Here is a 19,433-nt window from a genome sequence, read left to right as displayed (position 1 = left end):
CCATGTAATACTTTAGATTTCATTGAACACTTTCATTTACAGCAGTTCTTTTAGGGCAAGTATATCTGTGTTCCAACTGGTTAAGTAGTTTAGCCAAAGTCACAAAACTGGTACAGGACTGCAGCTTGGCCAATAATCTAGGTTTATATGTTTATTTATTTTTTAAAAGTAATTTCTACCCCCAACGTGGGGCTCGAATTGTAACTCTAAGATCAGGAGTCTCATGCTCCATCGACTGAGCCAGCCAGATGACCCTAGGTTTTTGTTGTTGTTTTTGTTTTATTAAGGAGGAAACTTTTATCTTAATGCTGTTAAGATAATGACAGGTAATCAGTTCTGTAAGTGCTGTTTTATTGACTTTCTTCCATCTCTTGGGAAATTCCATCATTATTGATCCCTACAATTTTTTTAAAATTGAGATACAGTAATCCAGGTATCCTGAAATCCACCATTTTTGGTGGGTTTTGCTGATTTTTAATCCATTGGTTTTTAGTGTATTTATAAGAATTATGCATTTATCACCACTGTCTAATTCCAGAACATTTTATTATTTCTACCCTTTGATTCCCCCCAGCCCTTGGCAACTACTGATGTACTTTCTGTCTATAGATTTGCTTTTATGTGACTTTTTGTGTCTAGCTTCTTTCACTTAGCATAATGTTTTTAAGGAAGGACTGAGATACTTATGAAGTATTTATACTCAGACTTTTTTTTTAAAAAGATTTTATTTGAGAGAGAGAGAGAGAGAGCACAAGTGGGGTAAGGAGCAGAGGGAGAAGCAGACTCCCTGCTCAGCAGGGAGCCTGATGCAGGGCTCGATCCCGGGACTCTAGGATCATGACCTGAGCTGAAGGCGGACGCTTAACTGACTGAGCCACCCAGGCGCCCCTATACTTAGACTCTTATGCTCTAAAATGATGATTGAATTTCTGGAAGGGGTGGATCAGAGTTATCTCACTAGAGGCTTGCCTCTAGTTTATGCAGACTTGGTATGCAGACATTACACCAGTTAGGAGTCACTGTCACAGATAGCCCTGTTGATAATTGGGGAGATATGTAAAGATAGAAAAAAAGATTGTGAACTGTTTTTCTAGATTAAAAAAAAAAAACTTCATTGGGGTATAATTGAAATACAGTCTACTGCAGTTGCACATATTTAATATGTACAGTTTGGCAAGTTGGACATACCTGAGGTATATACCTATGAATATTATCACCATCAAGATAATGAACATGTTTATCAACCCCCAAAATATCTTGCTGCCTGTTTGTAATCTGCTCCTAACCTTCTGGAGCCATCCCCATCCCAGTCCTCAGGCAGCCACTCATCTCATCTGCTTTCTCTAACCATAGATGAGTTCACATTTTCTTGAATTTTATGTACAATATATACTCTTTTTTGTCTGACTTCTTTCACTCAGGATAATTGTAAGACTCATCCATGTTGTTGAAAATAACACTAGTGTGTTTCTTTTTATTACCAAGTAGCATTCCATTGTATGGATATATCATAATTTGTTTATCCATTCATTTGTGGATGGACATTTGGATTGTTGACGTTTTTAGTATTTTGCTGTTATAAAGTTGTTAGGAACATTCATGTGCAAGTCTTTGGACATATTTTTTCATTTTTCTTGTAAACACTGAGGAGTGGAATGGTTGGGTTTTGTGATTTAGGTGTATATTTAATGTGCTAAGAAATTGCCAGACTGTTTTCCAAAGTGATTTTACCACTTACATTCTCCCTAAGAATGTATGAGAGTCCAGTTGCACCATTCTCTTACCACACACTTGGTATGGTCCGGTTTTGAAATTAATTTTAATACATATTTACAGTAGTTTAAATTTCCATTTCCCAGATGACGTTGAGCATCTTTATGTGCTGCTTTGCCAGCGTTATCTCTGGAGGAGTGTTCAAATCTCTTGCCCACATATGACTAGCTTCTATTCAGAAAGTTAACAGAAGTAATTTCTTTTCCTTTAATACATCAGTTGATCAATTTATTATTAGTTATTTCTGTGTTGTCTTTTTTTTTTAAGTACCAGCTCATCAAAAAAAGAGGGAAAACACACTGTTTGATATTCACAGATCTCCAGCAAGAAGAAGCCATATCAGGTATGTTTTGTTGGTTTTCGAAAGGATGAAATATTTATATCTGTCATTTAGATATATCCTTTAAATAATACATAATGAAATGCCTTATAACTAGAATATAGGTATTGATGGTGTTGATAATGTCAATGAGGGACTAAGTGGCATCTTTCTTTCTTTAATTAGGGACTAGTAGTTACTATCTTATATGTGACTATTCTCTTCCTGCTTCAGTTTGCTTAGAATAGTTACTGTTTTAACAGTTATGTTCCCTAAAGCCACATAGCTCTCTGGGGGTCTCTCAGTAGAGTTGAATCTAAACAATTCACATTGCTTTCCCTTGAAACACTGGTTCAGTTAGTCTTTACTATTTTTTCCCCTTTTGCCCCCCCCATTTTTAAAAAAGGAGACTGAGAGAGAGTGTGTGTGCATGAGTGGGTACACAGAGTGAGAGGGAGAAGCAGACTCCCTGCTGAGCAGGGAGCCTGACTCAGGGCTCCATCCCAGGACCCCGAAATCGTGACCTGAGCTGAAGGTAGACGCTTAACTGACTGAGCCACTAGGCACCCCTTATTGGCCATTGTTATATCTTCTTCGTAAAGATTTCTGTTTAAATCTTTTGCCCATCTTAAAATCAAGTTGTTTGCCTTCTTATTGAGTTTTAAGAGGTTATTTATTTATTTATTTATTTGACAGAGAGAGAGACACAGCGAGAGAGGGAACACAAGCAGGGGGAGTGGGAGAGGGAGAAGCAGGCTTCCCTCTGAGCAGGGAGCCAGATGTGGGGCTCGAACCCAGGACCCCTGGGATCATGACCCGAGTCGAAGGCAGACGCTTAACGACTGAGCCACCCAGGCGCCCCTTAATAGTTTTTTCATTAATGTTCTTTTTCTGCTGAAGAATACAGTTCAGGGTACCACCATATTACATGTAGTTGTCATGTCTCCACAGTCTCCTCTGGTCTGTCGGTTTTTTGTCTTGTTTTTCATGATCTTGATAATCTTGAAGAACCCTGTCCGTGTAGCTTTTTTTTAAGATTTTATTTATTTATTTGTCAGAGAGAGAGCACAAGCAGGGGGAGTGGCAGGCAGAGGGAGAAACAGGCTCCCTGCTGAGCAAGGAGCCCGTTGTGGGACTTGATCCCCGGACCCTGGGATCATGACCTGAGCTGAAGGCAGATGCTCAACTGACGGAGCCAGCCAGGCGTCCCACCTGTCCCTGTATCTTGTGGAATGTCCTCCAATCCATCTAATTGTGTTTTTCTCTAGGTGAGACTGGGGTTAGGGATTTTTGGAAAGATCACCTAGGGGGAAAAGGGTCCTTCTTGTTGTATCATATCAAGCGGAAAATTATATCCACATGAGATCACTGATAATGTTAACCTTTATCACTTGGTTAGAGTCGTGTTTGCCATGTTTCTCCACTGTAAAGGTACTGTTTTTCCATTTCCATAGTCTATTTTTTTTTTTTTTTTAAAGATTTTATTTATTTATTTGGGAGAGAGAGAATGAGAGAGAGCACATGAGAGGGGGGAGGGTCAGAGGGAGAAGCAGACTCCCTGCCGAGCAGGGAGCCCGATGCGGGACTCGATCCAGGGACTCCAGGATCATGACCTGAGCCGAAGGCAGTCGCTTAACCGACTGAGCCACCCAGGCGCCCTCCATAGTCTATTTTTTATATAAAGAGATCACTAAGTCTCGCATGCCTTCAAGGAAAGGTAGTGGTTTGGGAATTAAGCTCCATCTCCTAGAGAGGGGAGTATCTACCTATATTACTTAAAATTCTTTTTAAGACATTGGCATTCTCCCATTAAAAATATTTACTCAGTCATTTATATCAGTATGGATGCATGCATATTTATACTTTGGGTTATAATGAAATATTGTGTTATTTTGTTGCTCAAATTGTACCTGGTTTAGCCATTGGAAATTCAGGTTTTTCTCCTGTGTCCCTTTTACAAACAAAAATCCTTTTGTTCTCTGAGTACTTCTTTATTTTCTGTCAGTACAACATGCGCCAGGCTCATCGTATACATTCTGTCCCCCGGCTCTAGGATAAGCCATCTCACTAAGGATCCCTGTTTTCTTTTACTGGAGAATAATATTTAGAAGCCAGTATCTAAACACTGTGTATTTTTGTAGCTACAAGGCCCTCTTGTAGATAGCTAGGTAATCTATGTATGTACACTAACCTATGCATATAGACACATTTATAATTGTTTCTTTATCCATCTTTATCTGTATTAAGCTAAACATGAGTTCTTACTGAAGTCGGCCACTCTAATCCACGATCACAGAGTTTATTCTAACCTTTCTTATTTATCTTGTAACTTTCAGACATTGAGAGACCTGACTCCTACTATCTACTATCCATCTCTTATTGGTTGTTTCAGATTTTTATGAAGATCAGAATATCCATTTTTCTTTTATAGTTTGTGTTTTTTAAACCTTCTTTCACCATAAAGTTGCAAAGATTTTTATCCCGTGTATTTTATGAGAAGTTTTATAGTTTTAGCTTTTTGTGTATTATGGGAGGTAAATGTTGTGGTTCTGAATATACAATATCTTCAACATCACTTGTTGATGAAAAAGCTGACTCATTGAATTGACTTGGTACTTCTGTCAAAAACCTAATTTCCTATATATAGTCCAGGTCTAGTTCTGGATTTTGTGCTACTGATCAAGCATTACCACACTGTCTTGATTACTGTAGCTTTATAGTACATCTTGAAAGCAGGTACTGTAAGTCCTCTAACTTTAGTCTTTTTAAAGATTACTTTGGATATTTTATTTATTTTTAAAGATTTTATTTATTTATTTGACAGAGAGAGCACACAAGCAGGGGGAAGGGCAGGGTAGAGGGAGAAGCAGGCTTCCCGCTGAGCAGGGAGTGGGACATGGACACGGGGGCTCCATCCCAGGACCTTGGGATCATGACTTGAGCTGAAGGCAGACGCTTAACCAACAGCACCAGGCGCCCCTACTTTGGATATTTTAGGTCCTTTGCATTTTCATTTAAATGTTATAATCAGCTAGTTAGTTAATTTCTTTCTCTCTTTTTAAAAAAAATAATTTTAAAGGTTTTATCTATTTACTTGACACAGAGAGAGCACAAGCAGGGGGAGCAATAGGCAGAGGGAGAGGGAGAAGCAGGCTCCCCGCTGAGCAGGAAGCCCGATGCGGGGCTCGATCCCAGGACCCTGGGATCATGACCTGAGCTGAAAGCAGACACTTAACAAGTGAGCCACCCAGGTGCCCCCAAAATTTATTATTTTTTTTAGAGAGAGGGCATGCACATGTGTATGCACGTGAGTGGAGGGGAGGGGCAGAGGGAGAGAGAATCTTAAGCAGGTTCCACGCTCAGCATGAGCCCCATGCAGTACTCAATCTTACAACCCTGAGATCATGAGCTGAGCCAAAATCAAGAGTCCGATGCTCAACCTACTGAGGTGCCCAGGTTCCCCTCTAGTAATCTCTGCATGCAGTGTGGGGTTCGAACTCCCAACCAGAGGTCAAGAGTCCAGCACTCCTCTGACTTAGCCCGCCAGGCACCCCTGTTAATTCCTACAGTAAAAGCCTGCTGGGATTTTGTTTGGATTATATTGAAACTGTAGGTCAATATGGGGAGAATCAATACTGTAATAATATTTAGTCTGCCAATCCATGAGCATGTTATATCGTTTCATTTATTTAAGTCTTTGGAAATTTCTCTGAGCAATGATTTGTAGTTTACAGTATAGAGGTTTTTCATGTCTTTTAAATTTATATTTAAGTATTTTATGTTTTATGCTTCAGTGGAATTGCTTTTAAAAACTACTTTCGCGGGTGCCTGGGTGGCTCAGTTGGTTAAGCGACTGCCTTCAGCTCAGGTTATGATCCTGGAGTCCCGGGATCGAGTCCCATTATCGGGCTCCCTGCTGAGCAGGGGGTCTGCTTCTCCCTCTGACTCTCTTCCCTCTCATGCTCTCCGTCTGTCATTCTCTCTCTCAAATAAATAAGTAAAATCCTTAAAAAAAAAAAAAAAAGAAAAAGACTAAAAAAAAAAGAAAAAAACTACTTTCGGGATGCCTGGGTGGCTTAAGTGGTTAAGTGTCTGCCTTCAGCTCAGGTTATCCCAGGGTCCTGGGATCGAGTCCTGCATCGGGCTCCTTGCTCAGCAGGGAGTCTGCTTCTCCCTCTGCCTGCCACTCCCCCTGCTTCTGCTCTCTCTCTCTGGCAAATAAATAAATAAAATCTGTAAAAAAAAAACATTAAAAAAAAATTCCTTTCTAGGGGTGCCTGGCTGGCCCAGTCAGAAGAGCATGTGACTCTTGATTTTGGGGTTGTGAGTTCAAGCCTTACCTTGGGTGTAGAGATTAGTTAAATGAATAAATAAAAACTTAAAAAAATATCCTGTAGAAAAACTACTTTCTAATTGTTTGCTACTAAGATTTAAAAATAGAATTGTTTTGTCTATTAACTTTGTATCCTGTGACCTTGGCAAATTTTATTAGTTCTAGTAGTTGTTTCGTAGATTACTGAGTATTTTCTATATAAACCATATCATCTGCAAGTAGAGACGGTTTCAAATCTCTGAGTTTTATTTCTTTCCTATTGTAATGGCTAGGATTCTCTGTACAGTGGTGAATAGAAGTTGTGAGAGTGGGTATCTTTGTATCATACCTGATTTTTGGGGAAACGTTCACTATTTCTCCAGTAAGTAGAGTATTAGCTGAAGGTTGTTTCGTTTTGTTTTTAAGGTTTTATTTATTTGAGATCGTGAGAGAGAGCACAAGAGGGGAGGTGGTGGGGGGAGGAGCAGAGGGAGAGGGAGGAGCAGGCTCCCCAGGTCCTGGGATTGAGCCCCGCGTCAGGCTCTCTGCTCAGCCCAGGAGCCTGCTTCTCCCTTTCCCTCTGCCTCCTGCTCTCGCTGCTTATGCTTGCTCTCTCTCTCTCTTAAATAAATAAATAAAATTAAAAAAAATAATAATAAAAATCTTAAAAATAAAATAAAATAAAAAATAAAAAAAGTAGAATGGAGAGAAGTGGATGTTTGTGTCCTAACCTTAAAAGTAAAGAGTGAACTGTATGGAATTTAAGAAACAAATGAACGAAGAAAAAAAAGAGATAAATCAAAAAACAGACTCTTAACTATAGAGAACAAACTGATTGTTACCAGAGGGGAGGGGGTGGGGGGAATTGGTGAAATAGGTAAAGGGGATTAATAGTACACTTAGCTTGATGAGCATTGAGTAATATATAGAATTGTTTTAAAATTTTTTTTAAAGATTTTATTTATTTGTGAGTGCAAGAGAGCACCAGCAGGGGGAGCGGCAGGCAGAGGGAGAAGCAGGCTTCCTGCGGAGCAGGGAGCCCGACGCAGGACTCCATCTGAGGACCCTGGGATCATGACCTGAGCTGAAGGCAGACACTTAATGACTGAGCCACCCAGGCGCCCCTCTTATATTTTATTTTATTTATTTATTTATTTTTTAAAGATTCTATTTATTTATTTGACAGAGAGAGACACAGCGAGAGAGGGAACACAAGCAGGGGGAGTGGGAGAGGGAGAAGCAGGCTTCCCGCAGAGCAGGGAGCCCGATGCGGGGCTTGATCCCAGGACCCCGGGATCATGACCTGAGCCGAAGGTAGACGCTTAACAACTGAGCCACCCAGGCACCCCTCCTCTTATATTTTAATTTTTTAAGATTATATTTGTGAGTAATCCCTACACCCAACGTGGGACTCAAACTCACAGCCCTCAGATCAAGAGTTGCACATTCTACTGACTGAGCTAGCCGGGTGCCTCTCTGTCATTTTCTATTATTTGGACTGATAGCATTTATATTTTTTCTGTGACACTAAGTATTACTTGATTAATTTGTTAGGTTAATCCTAAAAGTCAAAAACCAATTGAGAGCTTTTACATTTCTATGAGTAATGACAGTGTTTTTCACTGTAGAGCTAAGTTGGGTGTTAGGATTAAATTTCCTTTTTTTTTTTTTAAAAGATTTTATTTATTTGAGAGCGAGAGAGCAGAGGGAGGAGCAGAGGGGGAAGAAGAGGGAGGGGTAAGGATCCCAACCAGACTTTGCACCAAGTGCAGAGCCAGATGGGGGTGGGGGACTCAGTCCCACGACCCCGAGATCGTGACCCCAGCTGAAACCAACCGAAAGTCGGCTGCTCAACTGACTGAATCACCCAGGCGCCCCATGTTGGTTTTTTTATTTTTTTATTTTTAAAATTTTATTTAAGGGGGCACCTGGGTGGCTCAGTCGTTAAGCGTCTGGCTTCAGCTCAGGTCATGATCCCAGGGTCCTGGGATCAAGCACCACATCGGGCTCCCTGCTCCGCGGGAAGCCTGCTTCTCCCTCTCCCACTCCCCCTGCTTGTGTTCCCTCTCTCGCTGTCTCTCTCTCTCTCTCTCTGTCAAATAAATAAATAAAATCTTTATAAAAAAATTTTTATTTAAGTAATCTCTGTACCCGACATGGGGCTCAAACTCATGACCCTGAGATCAAGACTTGCATGCTCTTCAGACTGAGCCAGCCAGGTGCCCCAACAATGTGATTTTAAAAACCATTTGCTGCTATAATGATTTTAAGGATTTTACTCTCTTTAAATAGGAGAAAGAAGCATGCCATTCATAGTAGTGACACAACTTCTTCTGATGAAGAACGCTTTGAAAGAAGGAAATCAAAAAGTATGGCAAGAGCAAGAAATAGGTTAGTAAATTTTTTATTGTTATATCCATTGTAGAAAAAGGAAGAACAAGTTATTTTTTGAATGACATTCTTATCTGCACTAGCATTTTGCTAACAGCGATATTCAATACATATTTTAGACTAGAGTAATGCACTGACTTGGTTTTTACTTAGTAATTCTTAGAATAGAAATCTAACCTTGGGAAACTTCTCATGAATTATTTACTGTGTAACTACTCAATGAATGCAGGAACGTAAAGGAGGAAGAGCCAAGGGGAAGAGGCCAACAACTATGGTAGTATTTCCTTGGTACCTCTCCTCTAATCCAAATCCATTTAGTGAGGCTGATTTTAGATGCTTACAGTGATTACAGCCCTCAGAGTAAGATCTGGTTTCTCTCTCTCTTTTTTTTAAGATTTTATGTATTTAATTATGTGAGGGAGAGCGTGAGAGAGGAAGAGCCTGAGTTGGGGGAGAGGGGCAGAAAGAGAGGAAGAAGCAGACTCCTTCCTGAGCAGGGAGCCTAACACGGGGCTCGATCCTAGGACCCTGAGATCATGACCTGAGCTGAAGGCAGACGCTTAACTGACTGAGCCACCCAGGTGCCCCTGATACGGTTTCTAATAGAATCATCTCAGGAGCCCTTGGATTTTATTGGAAAATTTGTTTTGTTTTGGTTCAGTGAGTGCCATCTAGTGGTCTTTGCCTACCTAGGGTAAATGACTAATACATGGCTCACTAAAACCTCAGGAGTTTTCACTGGGTGAGAGAACCAGTATTTTGTCTAGTAAGTGATTAGAATGTCAAATTATAATTTATTCTTTTTTTTTTTTTTTAATTTTATTTATTTATTTGACAGAGAGAGACACTGCAAGAGAAGGAACACAAGCAGGGGTAGTGGGAGAGGGAGAAGCAGGCTTCCCGCTGAGCAGGGAGCCCGATGCGGGGCTTGATCCCAGGACCCTGGGACCATGACCTGAGCTGAAGGCAGATGCTTAACAACTGAGTCACCCAGGCATCCCAAATTATAATTTATTCTTTAAAATTTGAGTTAATTTTCTAGCTTATATTTATACTAGTAGAGATAAATTATATTTAGAAAATTTACATTTAGCAAAGTATTTCTATAATTTGGCATTATGTATCTATTGTAGAAATACCAAATTTTCAGTTAGTGGGTCTTGGAAACAAGTTTGGATTGGTATAGATTTTATGCTGAAAAGAATTCCTCATGTGGATGGAAAGAAAATGTTAGAGAAAAAAAATCTAAGTTTATTTTTTAAAATTTTTTAGGGGCGCCTGGGTGACTCAGTCGTTAAGCGTCTGCCTTCAGCTCAGGTCATGATCCCAGGGTCCTGGGATCGAGCCCCGCATCGGTCTCCCTGCTCAGCGGGAAGCCTGCTTCTTCCTCTCCCACTACCCCTACTTGTGTCTCTCTCGCTGTTTCTCTCTCTGTCAAATAAATAAAATCTTTAAAAAAAAAAAAGTTTTTAAAAAAGATTTTGGGGGGGGCGCCTGGGTGGCTCAGTCGTTAAGCGTCTGCCTTCGGCTCAGGTCATGATCCCAGGGTCCTGGGATCGAGCCCCGCATCGGGCTCCCTGCTCCGCGGGAGGCCTGCTTCTCCTTCTCCCACTCCCCCTTCTTGTGTTCCCTCTCTCGCTGTGTCTCTCTCTGTCAAATAAATAAATAAAATCTTAAAAAAAAAGATTTTATTATTTGTCAGAAAGTGAAAGAGCACAAGCAGTGTACGTGGGAGAGGGAGAAGCAGGCGGATGCGGGGCTCAATCCCAGGACCCTGGGATCATGACCTGAGCCGAAGACATACGCTTAACCTACTGAGCCACTCAGGTGCCCCAAAATCTAAGTTTGAATAAAAGAATGTAATGCTTATTTAATCTGAACTATTCTGATACTTGCTTTGGAAGTATTTTTAAGGTTAAGTTAGGATTCAGAAATGTGAGTGAAAAGTACATTCATTATAGAAACTATACTTTTTTTGAGGCTGTTTATGTCATTTTTTTTGGTGTTTATCCAAGATTGAAAGAGGAAGTAGATTATATTTTCTTAGGGGTAATAAAATTAAATAATACAATGTAAGATTTTAAGTGGCTAAAGATCTATTTTAAGGTAATTACACAAAAGATAAAGGTTAGTTAGATCAAAAGTGATCTAGGATTGGTTTCCTTTGAATTAAAGGGAAATAAATTTTTTTAATCATGTAGACATACCCACATAATACCTGAGGACAAATGTAAATATTATAATAAAGTTTGAGTTCATTTAATGCTGTCAAATAATATGTTGTTTTCTAAGTTGGAATAGGTTGGGTTCTTTGGACAAATAAATAGATTAGTGATCTTGTTTGTTTTGTCTAGTGAATACATTTATTTTTGGCTTTGAAAGTTGAAAGGAACTTAGGTAAAGTACTTCAAAAATATGAAATCCTTGTTATTTTCTGGGTTTTGAGAAAAAGGAGAAAGATAAAATGTATCAGGGACTTACACTTATTTTGACATTGAAAATGTAAAACTTTTAATGTTCTCTACTTGCATTTTTACGAATTTCAGATGTTTACCTATGAACTTCAGAGCAGAAGATTTAGCTAGTGGTATTCTCCGAGAACGTGTCAAAGTGGGCGCAAGCTTGGCTGATGTTGATCCAATGAACATTGATAAATCAGTAAGTTTTGTAAATGTTTTTCTAGAAGTAGCTTTTTTTTTTTTAAATAAAGGTTAGTTCTTGTTTCTAAAGCAACACACAATAAAAATAAAAACCCAGATATCACCATTATTATTGTTTTGATGCATATGATTTGAAACCTAGCACTATGGTACCATGTGATGCTTACTCAAGTCCCCCCCCACCCCCACCCCATTTCAGTGTTACTGGCATATATAATAAAAAATGGGTAGGAAATGAGGCTGACAAATATGGCAAGGACCCATAAACCGTGATACTTAGTGGGGTATTGTTGAAGCTGCTTAGATTTCATGATCAGATTTACATTGTAGATGGAGTACTCTGTTTGTGATGTAATTAATGAATTTGAGGGAAGCAAGGCTGGCATTAGGGAAACTGGTTTAGACATAGTTGTAACATAGTAATCTAGAGTAATGGTCATGGTAGGGTAATGATGGAAGGAAGGAATAGGTGGATTTGACAGAATTCAGGAGAGAATTCAGGTTTGATGAATTGGGTGAATTTATTGCTTTTGGGGAATGAGAGAAACAAATTGAATGTATGACCTAAGTTTGTGACTTAAGTGACTGGGTGGCATGATCCACTCTCTGAGGTTGGGAACATTACAAGAAGAATATATTTTGAAGGGTCAAGGTGAGTTAGTTAGTTGTAGACGTGTTTGGGTGTCAGTAGCACATCACAAATGGAAGTACCTATAGGAGATTAGTTATTTAGGTTTGGCATTAAGGAGAAATATCTAGAAATTCAGATACGGGTTCCCAATATAAAGATAGTTGAGATCACTATGGGAAATGGGTTATAGTACCCAGGGAAAGTACGTAGTATGAAAAGTGAGACAAGATTTAGAGGATATAGTAGAGTCTTACTGTTAGTATAATCTTTTTGGGGGAAATATTTTGGAATAAGGTTACTGCATAGCCAAGATTGTATTTGATTTTTTTTCTTTGTTCTCATAAGCCTTTCTGTACAACATAATTTAATTGATTCTCATATAAGAAACAGGAAATATAGTTGTGTAATATTTCAAAATGAAATGTTAGCTATCTCCAATCTGAAGTCATAGGGGGAAAATATTTTAATTGAAGACCTTATTTAGAATATTGAATTCACAATCTCATATCTATGAATACACATTCTCAGAGGACCTTACTTTTTTTTTTTAAAAAAAATTTATGTATATTTATTTTAGATTTTATTTTATTTATTTATTTTAATTTATTTTATTTTATTTATTTTAGAGAGCACGAGTGAGCATGGCCTGGGGGGAGGGGGAGGGGAAGAGGGAGAGAGAATCTCAAGCAGACTCTGTGCTGAGTGTGGAACCCGACAGGGGTGAGTTGGGGCTCAATCACATAACCCTGAGATTATGGCCTGCGCCGAAATCGAGAGTCGGCAGCTTAACCAACTGAGCCACCCAGGTGCCCTTCAGAGGACCTTACCTAATGATCTTTGCTTATTTGGTTTACCAGGACCTTACTCTCTTGAATCTAGTTAATTTTAGATGTCTCTTTCCTCCAATAAGAGTAGTATTTCTTTAAAATTTGATATCGTATATAAGAAAATACAGTTTCTCTTAGAACATTTGTTACTTAAACTCTGCATTTATTTTTATACATTAGTTAAATTTTTTTATATAGTAACATTTCATTGTGAAACATTTTCAAGGACTGTAATACAATAAAGATATAGGGGAAGAAATCTGCCCTAATCCAGCAGTCAGAGGCAATCACTGTTAACATTTTGGCAATATTTCCGTCAAGTGCTTTTTTCTCTACAATTTTTACTTTACAAAGTCTTTTAGGTATGGGGTGCCCAGGTGGCTCAGTCAGGTAAGTGTCCGACTCAAGATTTCCGATCAGGTCATGATCTCATGAGTCGTGAGATCGAGCCCCACGTCAGGCTCTGTGCTCAGCAAGAAGTCTGCTTGCGATTCTCTCCCTCTGCCCCTCCCCCCACTTAACTTTCTCTCTTCTCTCTCTCAAATAAATAAATAAATCTTTACAAAAAATAAAGAAGAAACTTGGTTATGTAAAGTTCAGCTTTGGAGGGTCACAAACCATTGTAGTAGCTAAGGTGTTTTTCACCCTACGTCTAAATCAGTTTTTGCTCCCTTGGGGACAGTATTGCGCTTGCTAAGAATGTATGTGATAGATGGTATTTTGAAAGGCATTTAAAATATTAGAGTGTAAATACAACTTATCGTCTTCTATAGATACCCATTAAAGTGTTAGATTGGTCATTAATTTTGTCCTTAGTTACTAGGAGATTAAAGAATGGTAGCTTTATTTAGCTGAACTGAAATGTAAACTTGAATTTTATTGCTAAGTTTATTTTTCTACATTTCAAAAGTGAAGTTTTTTGAACTTTATGTTCAGCAGTTCCTGCTTTGCCTATATTTCTGAATCATAAGACTATCTCATAAATTTGGGTGCCTGGGTGGCTCAGTTGGTTAAGCGACTGCCTTCAGCTCAGGTCATGATCCCAGGGTCCTGGGATCGAGTCCCGCATTGGGCTCCCTGCTCTGCAGGGAGCCTGCTTCTCCCTCTCCCACTCCCCCTGCTTGTGTTCCCTCTCTCGCTGTTTCTCTCTCTGTCAAATAAATAAATAAAATCTTTAAAAAAAAAAAAAAAAGACTATCTCATAAATTTTAAAAATTCTATAAGCAGTTAAAATTATTTTAGATTAAACTTTTCCTCTTCTTCCCAAGGTGCGGTTTGATAGCATAGGTGGATTGAGCCATCATATTCATGCACTAAAGGAAATGGTAGTGTTCCCACTTCTTTATCCAGAAATTTTTGAAAAATTTAAGATCCAGCCTCCAAGGTAAGTAATGTTTTAGATGTTTATTATTGTTACTACTGTTAATTTATCAAATTTCAGTTAATAAATGATTATAAATATAAGTATTTTGTATGTATTTATTTGATGTGTTCTAGCAATGAGAATTAGGAATGAAATTTTATTGTTTAGTGTTGAAAGGCTTTGGTACTAAGTGTGTTCTTGAAGTTCACATTTCAGCATTTAAGAGTCAGGCACAAGGTATAAATCTTTATGCAGGCCTTGAATATACAAGTGGATTGCCCAGTGGATTTTCCTTAATTTGGCCTCCTAATAACATTGAGTTGGATTCCTTATGTTGTTTAGTCTTTGGAAACACAATTTCAATTAAGTGTTTCTTTGACTCGATGATGGGGTAGTTTTGAAATGGTAAGCTTGATATTTATTTTTATGATCAGATTAATTGCATTTGATCATGAGCTAGCTAGGCTGAGAAAAGGCTAGAAGTCATGGTAAAGGAAATTGGGCAGAATAAAATATTCTGAAGATGTACATACAGACTGTTAGGTTTAAACTGCTAAATATTCCTTTTCATTTTCCATCTGTTTCAAGATTATTAAAATCTTATTAAATCTTATTAAAAAGTCATCCTTTGTTCTATTAATCAGTAGATTAAAAATGTGGCTTATTCTACAGTGGCTTTTTAAAATCATAAAAGCAATTTATTTGTTTTTTATAGATATAAGTTGGATTTTAAAAATAATTATTACTTTTTTCAAAGTCATTAAAGTAGTATAGTTATGGGAGAAACTGAAACAAAATGGAGAGAGGTAAGCAGAAAGTGTTATAAGTAGAGGGTAATCTTACTCCTTAGGGAGGAACAATTTTGTATATTTTTTATAGGCTTATTTTACACATATATGCGTATGTTAAGTTTATATTTTGTTTATAGTACATATAAACATTTAATATAGATGAAATTATTCAGTAATACCTTTATATAACTGTGTTTTACTCTATAATATATTCTAGACACCTTACCATATCAATAACGTGTGTATTATTCTTTTTGATATTTTACTAGTATTTTGTTTTATAGGTGTAACACTATATTTATCTGTGCCTTATTATTTTTTTAAGATTTTTTTTTTTTTTAAAGATTTTATTTATTTGAGAGAGAGAGAGAATGAGAGCGAGCACATGAGAGGGGTTAGGGTCAGGGGGAGAAGCAGACTCCCTGCCGAGCAGGGAGCCCGATGCGGGACTTGATCCAGGGACTCCAGGATCATGACCTGAGCCGAAGGCAGTCGCTTAACCAACTGAGCCACCCAGGCGCCCTTTTTTTAAGACTTTTTTTTAAGACTTTATTTTTAAGTGATCTCTACACCCAACATGGGGTTCGAACTCACAACCCCGAGATCAAGAGTTGCATGCTCCACTGACTGAGCCAGCTAGGTGCCCCTATCTGTGCCTTACTAAGAGATAGCACTTAATTTTTTTCAGTTTTTCGCAGTTAGAATTAATGCTTTTTTGAACATTGATTTAAAATCTATATTGTATTCTTTTGAGTCTTTTTGTATGATACATTCTAAGATAAGAAATTTCTGGATCACAGGGAAAACACATTTAAAATTTTGATATATCTTGCCAAATTACTCTTTTCTCTGATTTGCCTATCAAAGTTTTGTTGTTGAGAGCATCCTTGAATGCTCTCAGCAAAGTGAAACTTTTGTCTCTATACTACAAAAAGCTTTCCCAGTGTCTAATAATTATCATATACATTAGGACAAAATTATATGGGTGATGCATCCTTGTATGTTGGTTATTAACGGTGGTGATAGCATTGCCTTACTTCTGTTGATTCTTTTTTCCTTTAGGGGCTGTTTGTTCTATGGCCCTCCTGGTACAGGTAAAACCTTGGTCGCCAGAGCACTAGCTAACGAGTGCAGTCAAGGAGACAAAAAGGTGGCTTTTTTTATGCGAAAAGGAGCAGACTGTCTGAGCAAGTGGGTTGGTGAATCTGAACGGCAACTTAGGCTTCTTTTTGATCAGGTAAGTGAAATCAACTTATGTGAGTATCTTCTTTAAAATAGAATATTTAATACATTTAGTCTGTAAATATAAACTGTTCACAAGAAGGCATATTTCCAATCAGTGTGTTTAATTTAGGATCGATAATCTGAATTTGTATGCTTTGGATATATTTAATAGCAGTTTAAATAGTACTAATTTAAGATGATTCACAAAACATTTATTAAAGTGGCTAGTAGGCATAAAATACCATGTTAGGTGCTTTTGAGAACCTGGAGTATAACATATATCATTAGGTTATAATCTAATTAAGGAAATAGAACAAGCATAAAAAGCTAAATATTTGTGCAAGAAATCTCACAGAGCAGTCTATTATTTTCATGAGCTGTAAATATGGTACTGGAAGAATTCAGTAATGAATGCTGTTTATTTATTTATTTATTTTAAAAGATTATTTGAGAGAGAGTGTGTGTGCAGGGAGGGGGTGCAGAGGGTGAGAATCCCAAGCAGACTGTGCTCATTGCAGAGCCTGATGTGGGGTTTGATCCCACAACCCTGAGATCATGACCTGAGCTGAAACCAAGAGTCAGACATTCAAATGACTGAGGCACCCAGGTGCCCCAGTAATGAGTGCTTTTAAAAGGCAGGGTTAGGTGACTGAATATCATGTAGGCAATCTTCATTTTTTTTATTACTATAGCTTTAACAATATTATTTCATTAGTCTTTTATTAACTTAGTCCTGTTATAAATTCACTTTTGATTATTTGAGCTGGTGAAGTCATTCATATTTGGTAGTACAACTTTTATTTCATAATATCTAAGGAAATTACATGAAATTAAACAGCTTTCAACAATCTTTGAGCAGTCATTACTTGAGTTCATGTTTATCAGAGTCCTTTGTAATTGGTAAAGCACTTCAAATATTATTTTTATTTATTTTTAAATTTATTACTTATTTTTTAAAAAGTTTTATTTATTTGAGAGAAAGGAAGCATGAGAGGGGGGAGGGTCACAGGGAGAAGCAGACTCCCTGCTGAGTGGGGAGCCTAATGTGGGACTTGATCCTGGGACTCTGGGGTCATGACGAGCCTAAGGCAGACACTTGACTGACTGAGCTACCCAGGTGCCCTCAAATATTATTTTTAGTTAGTATGAGAAACTGCATGTTCTGCATAATGGGAGTAGAAAGAGGAATAGGGTAAAATTTTTGCCTTCAAGGTGTTCAGTGTCTATTGGGAAGTGAAACATAGGCAGTCAGTTTGCTTCAAGAGAATTTACTAATAATTGAAAAATACAAATATAGAATAGTATTGGTGGGTGAAAGAATTAGTTTGGGAATGCTGATGTATTGTCCGATGACTTAATTTTAAATTTTTGACAGAGTTATATAATATGCTTTTAGCCCCTTCATGCTGGGAGTAGGAATGTCTCTTGGTTTCATTCAAAACTATAGCATAAATTAATTCTCTTTTTAAACCTAAATTTAGTTTATTTCTGTTTCATAGTTTTCTTTGTGAGTAAGTAGGTAAGAGTAGTTGGAATGCTTTCTTTTCTGAAAAATTGCTGATAGTCATTATTGTCTTATTATTTAAAAAAAATTTTTAAGATTTATTTATTATTTTAGAGAGAGAGAGATTGAGAGCAGGCGTTGGGGGGAGAGGCAGAGGGAAAGAATCTTCAGCAGACTCCTTGCTGAGCATGGAGCCTGATAGAGGGCTTGATCCCACAACCCTGAGATCATGACCTGAGCCAAAATCAAGAGTCAGACGCTTAACTGACTGAGCCACCCAGACGCCCCAATTACTGTCTTTTTATTTATTTACTTCACTTTTTATTAAAATTTTAAAAATATTTATTTATTTGAGAGAGAGACTGAGACAGCGAGAGAGAGCACAAGCGGGGAGGAGAGAGAGAAGCAAGCTCCCCACTGAGCAGGGAGCCTGACATGGGGCTCAATCCCAGGACCCCGGGATCATGACCTGAGCCGAAGGCAGACACTTAACCCACTGAGCTACCCAGGCACCCCCATTATTGTCTTTTTTTTTTTTAATTTAAAAAAAAATTTTAAAAAAGATTTTATTTATTTATTTGAGATAGATAATGAGAGCACGAGCCTAGAGACAGAGGGAGAGGGAGAAGCAGACTCCCCACTGAGCAGGGAACCTGACTCAGGGCTCGATCCCAGGACTCTGGGATCATGACCTGAGCCAAAGGCACACGCTTAACCAACTGAGCCACTTAGGCGCCCCACATTATTGTCTTTTTAAATGAAAGAGTCCACATTCTTAAATTAAGGACATGATCTATGCAGTAAATGAAATGAAGGAAGTATAATATATTGGCTAAGAGTTTGGTCTTTGGGGGTGCCTGGGTGGCTCAGTTGGTTAAGCCTCTGCCTTTGGCTTGGGTCATGATCTCGGAGTCCTGGGATGGAGCCCTGTGTTGGGATCTGGGATCCCTGCTGTTCGGGGAGCCTGCTTCTCCCTCTCCTTCTCCTGTCCCCCCACCTCCCCCGCCGCAGTTCGTCTTCTCTTTCTGTCAAATAAATAAATAAATAAAATCTTAAAAAAAATAGAGTTTGGTCTTTGGTGTCAGAAAAATGTTTTAAACATGTGGCTTTACAATTAAGTATATAACGTGAAATAAATGAAAACATCTGATTCTTAGTTGCCTCTTCTATAAAATGGGAAATAATACCATTCTCACTGGACTACTGTGAGATTTCACAGAAAGGAAGTATGTAGTGTTTATCACAGTGGAGGGCACATAATATACTATAGTTTGGTATTACAGTTCTACAAGGCTGTAATTCTCAAAAACAGCTGTGTGTTTCATGTATGTAAGAGTGATGATCAAATCTTTATTCTTTCTTTTTTTAAGTTTGTTTGTTTGTTTATTTATTTAAGTAATCTCTACACCCAGTGTGGATGGAGCTTGAACTCATGACCCTGAGACCAAGAGTAACATGTTCTACTGATTGAGCCAGCCAGACTCCCCTGTTCTTTTTCTCTTAATACATAATTCTAGTCTTACAAAGTTTTTTTCCCCAAAACCTAAGTTTTGTGGTTGAAATGCCCTTCATTTTAAATTATTAGGGGCGCCTGGCTGGCTCAGTTGGTTAAGCATCCTAACTGTTGATTTTGGCCCA

The 19,433-nt window shown here is 38.2% G+C and overlaps 1 protein-coding gene across 2 annotated transcripts in view; it reads left to right on the top strand.

The window, feature by feature from the left end:
• ATAD2B (ATPase family AAA domain containing 2B) overlaps positions 1-19,433 on the top strand; it is a 157,698-nt gene that overhangs the window by 34,116 nt on the left and 104,149 nt on the right. For both annotated transcript variants that reach the window (XM_032391456.1, XM_032391455.1), the window contains exons 8-12: positions 2,041-2,116; positions 8,697-8,795; positions 11,342-11,453; positions 14,182-14,297; positions 16,130-16,304. In XM_032391456.1, the coding sequence (XP_032247347.1) occupies positions 2,041-2,116; positions 8,697-8,795; positions 11,342-11,453; positions 14,182-14,297; positions 16,130-16,304 (578 nt within the window). The remainder of the gene's footprint in view (positions 1-2,040; positions 2,117-8,696; positions 8,796-11,341; positions 11,454-14,181; positions 14,298-16,129; positions 16,305-19,433) is intronic.

Source organism: Phoca vitulina, unplaced genomic scaffold (genome assembly GCF_004348235.1).
Source record: "Phoca vitulina isolate PV1807 unplaced genomic scaffold, GSC_HSeal_1.0 scaffold63, whole genome shotgun sequence".
Taxonomy (NCBI): Eukaryota; Metazoa; Chordata; class Mammalia; order Carnivora; family Phocidae; genus Phoca; species Phoca vitulina.
This window is presented reverse-complemented; position numbering and strand designations above follow the sequence as displayed.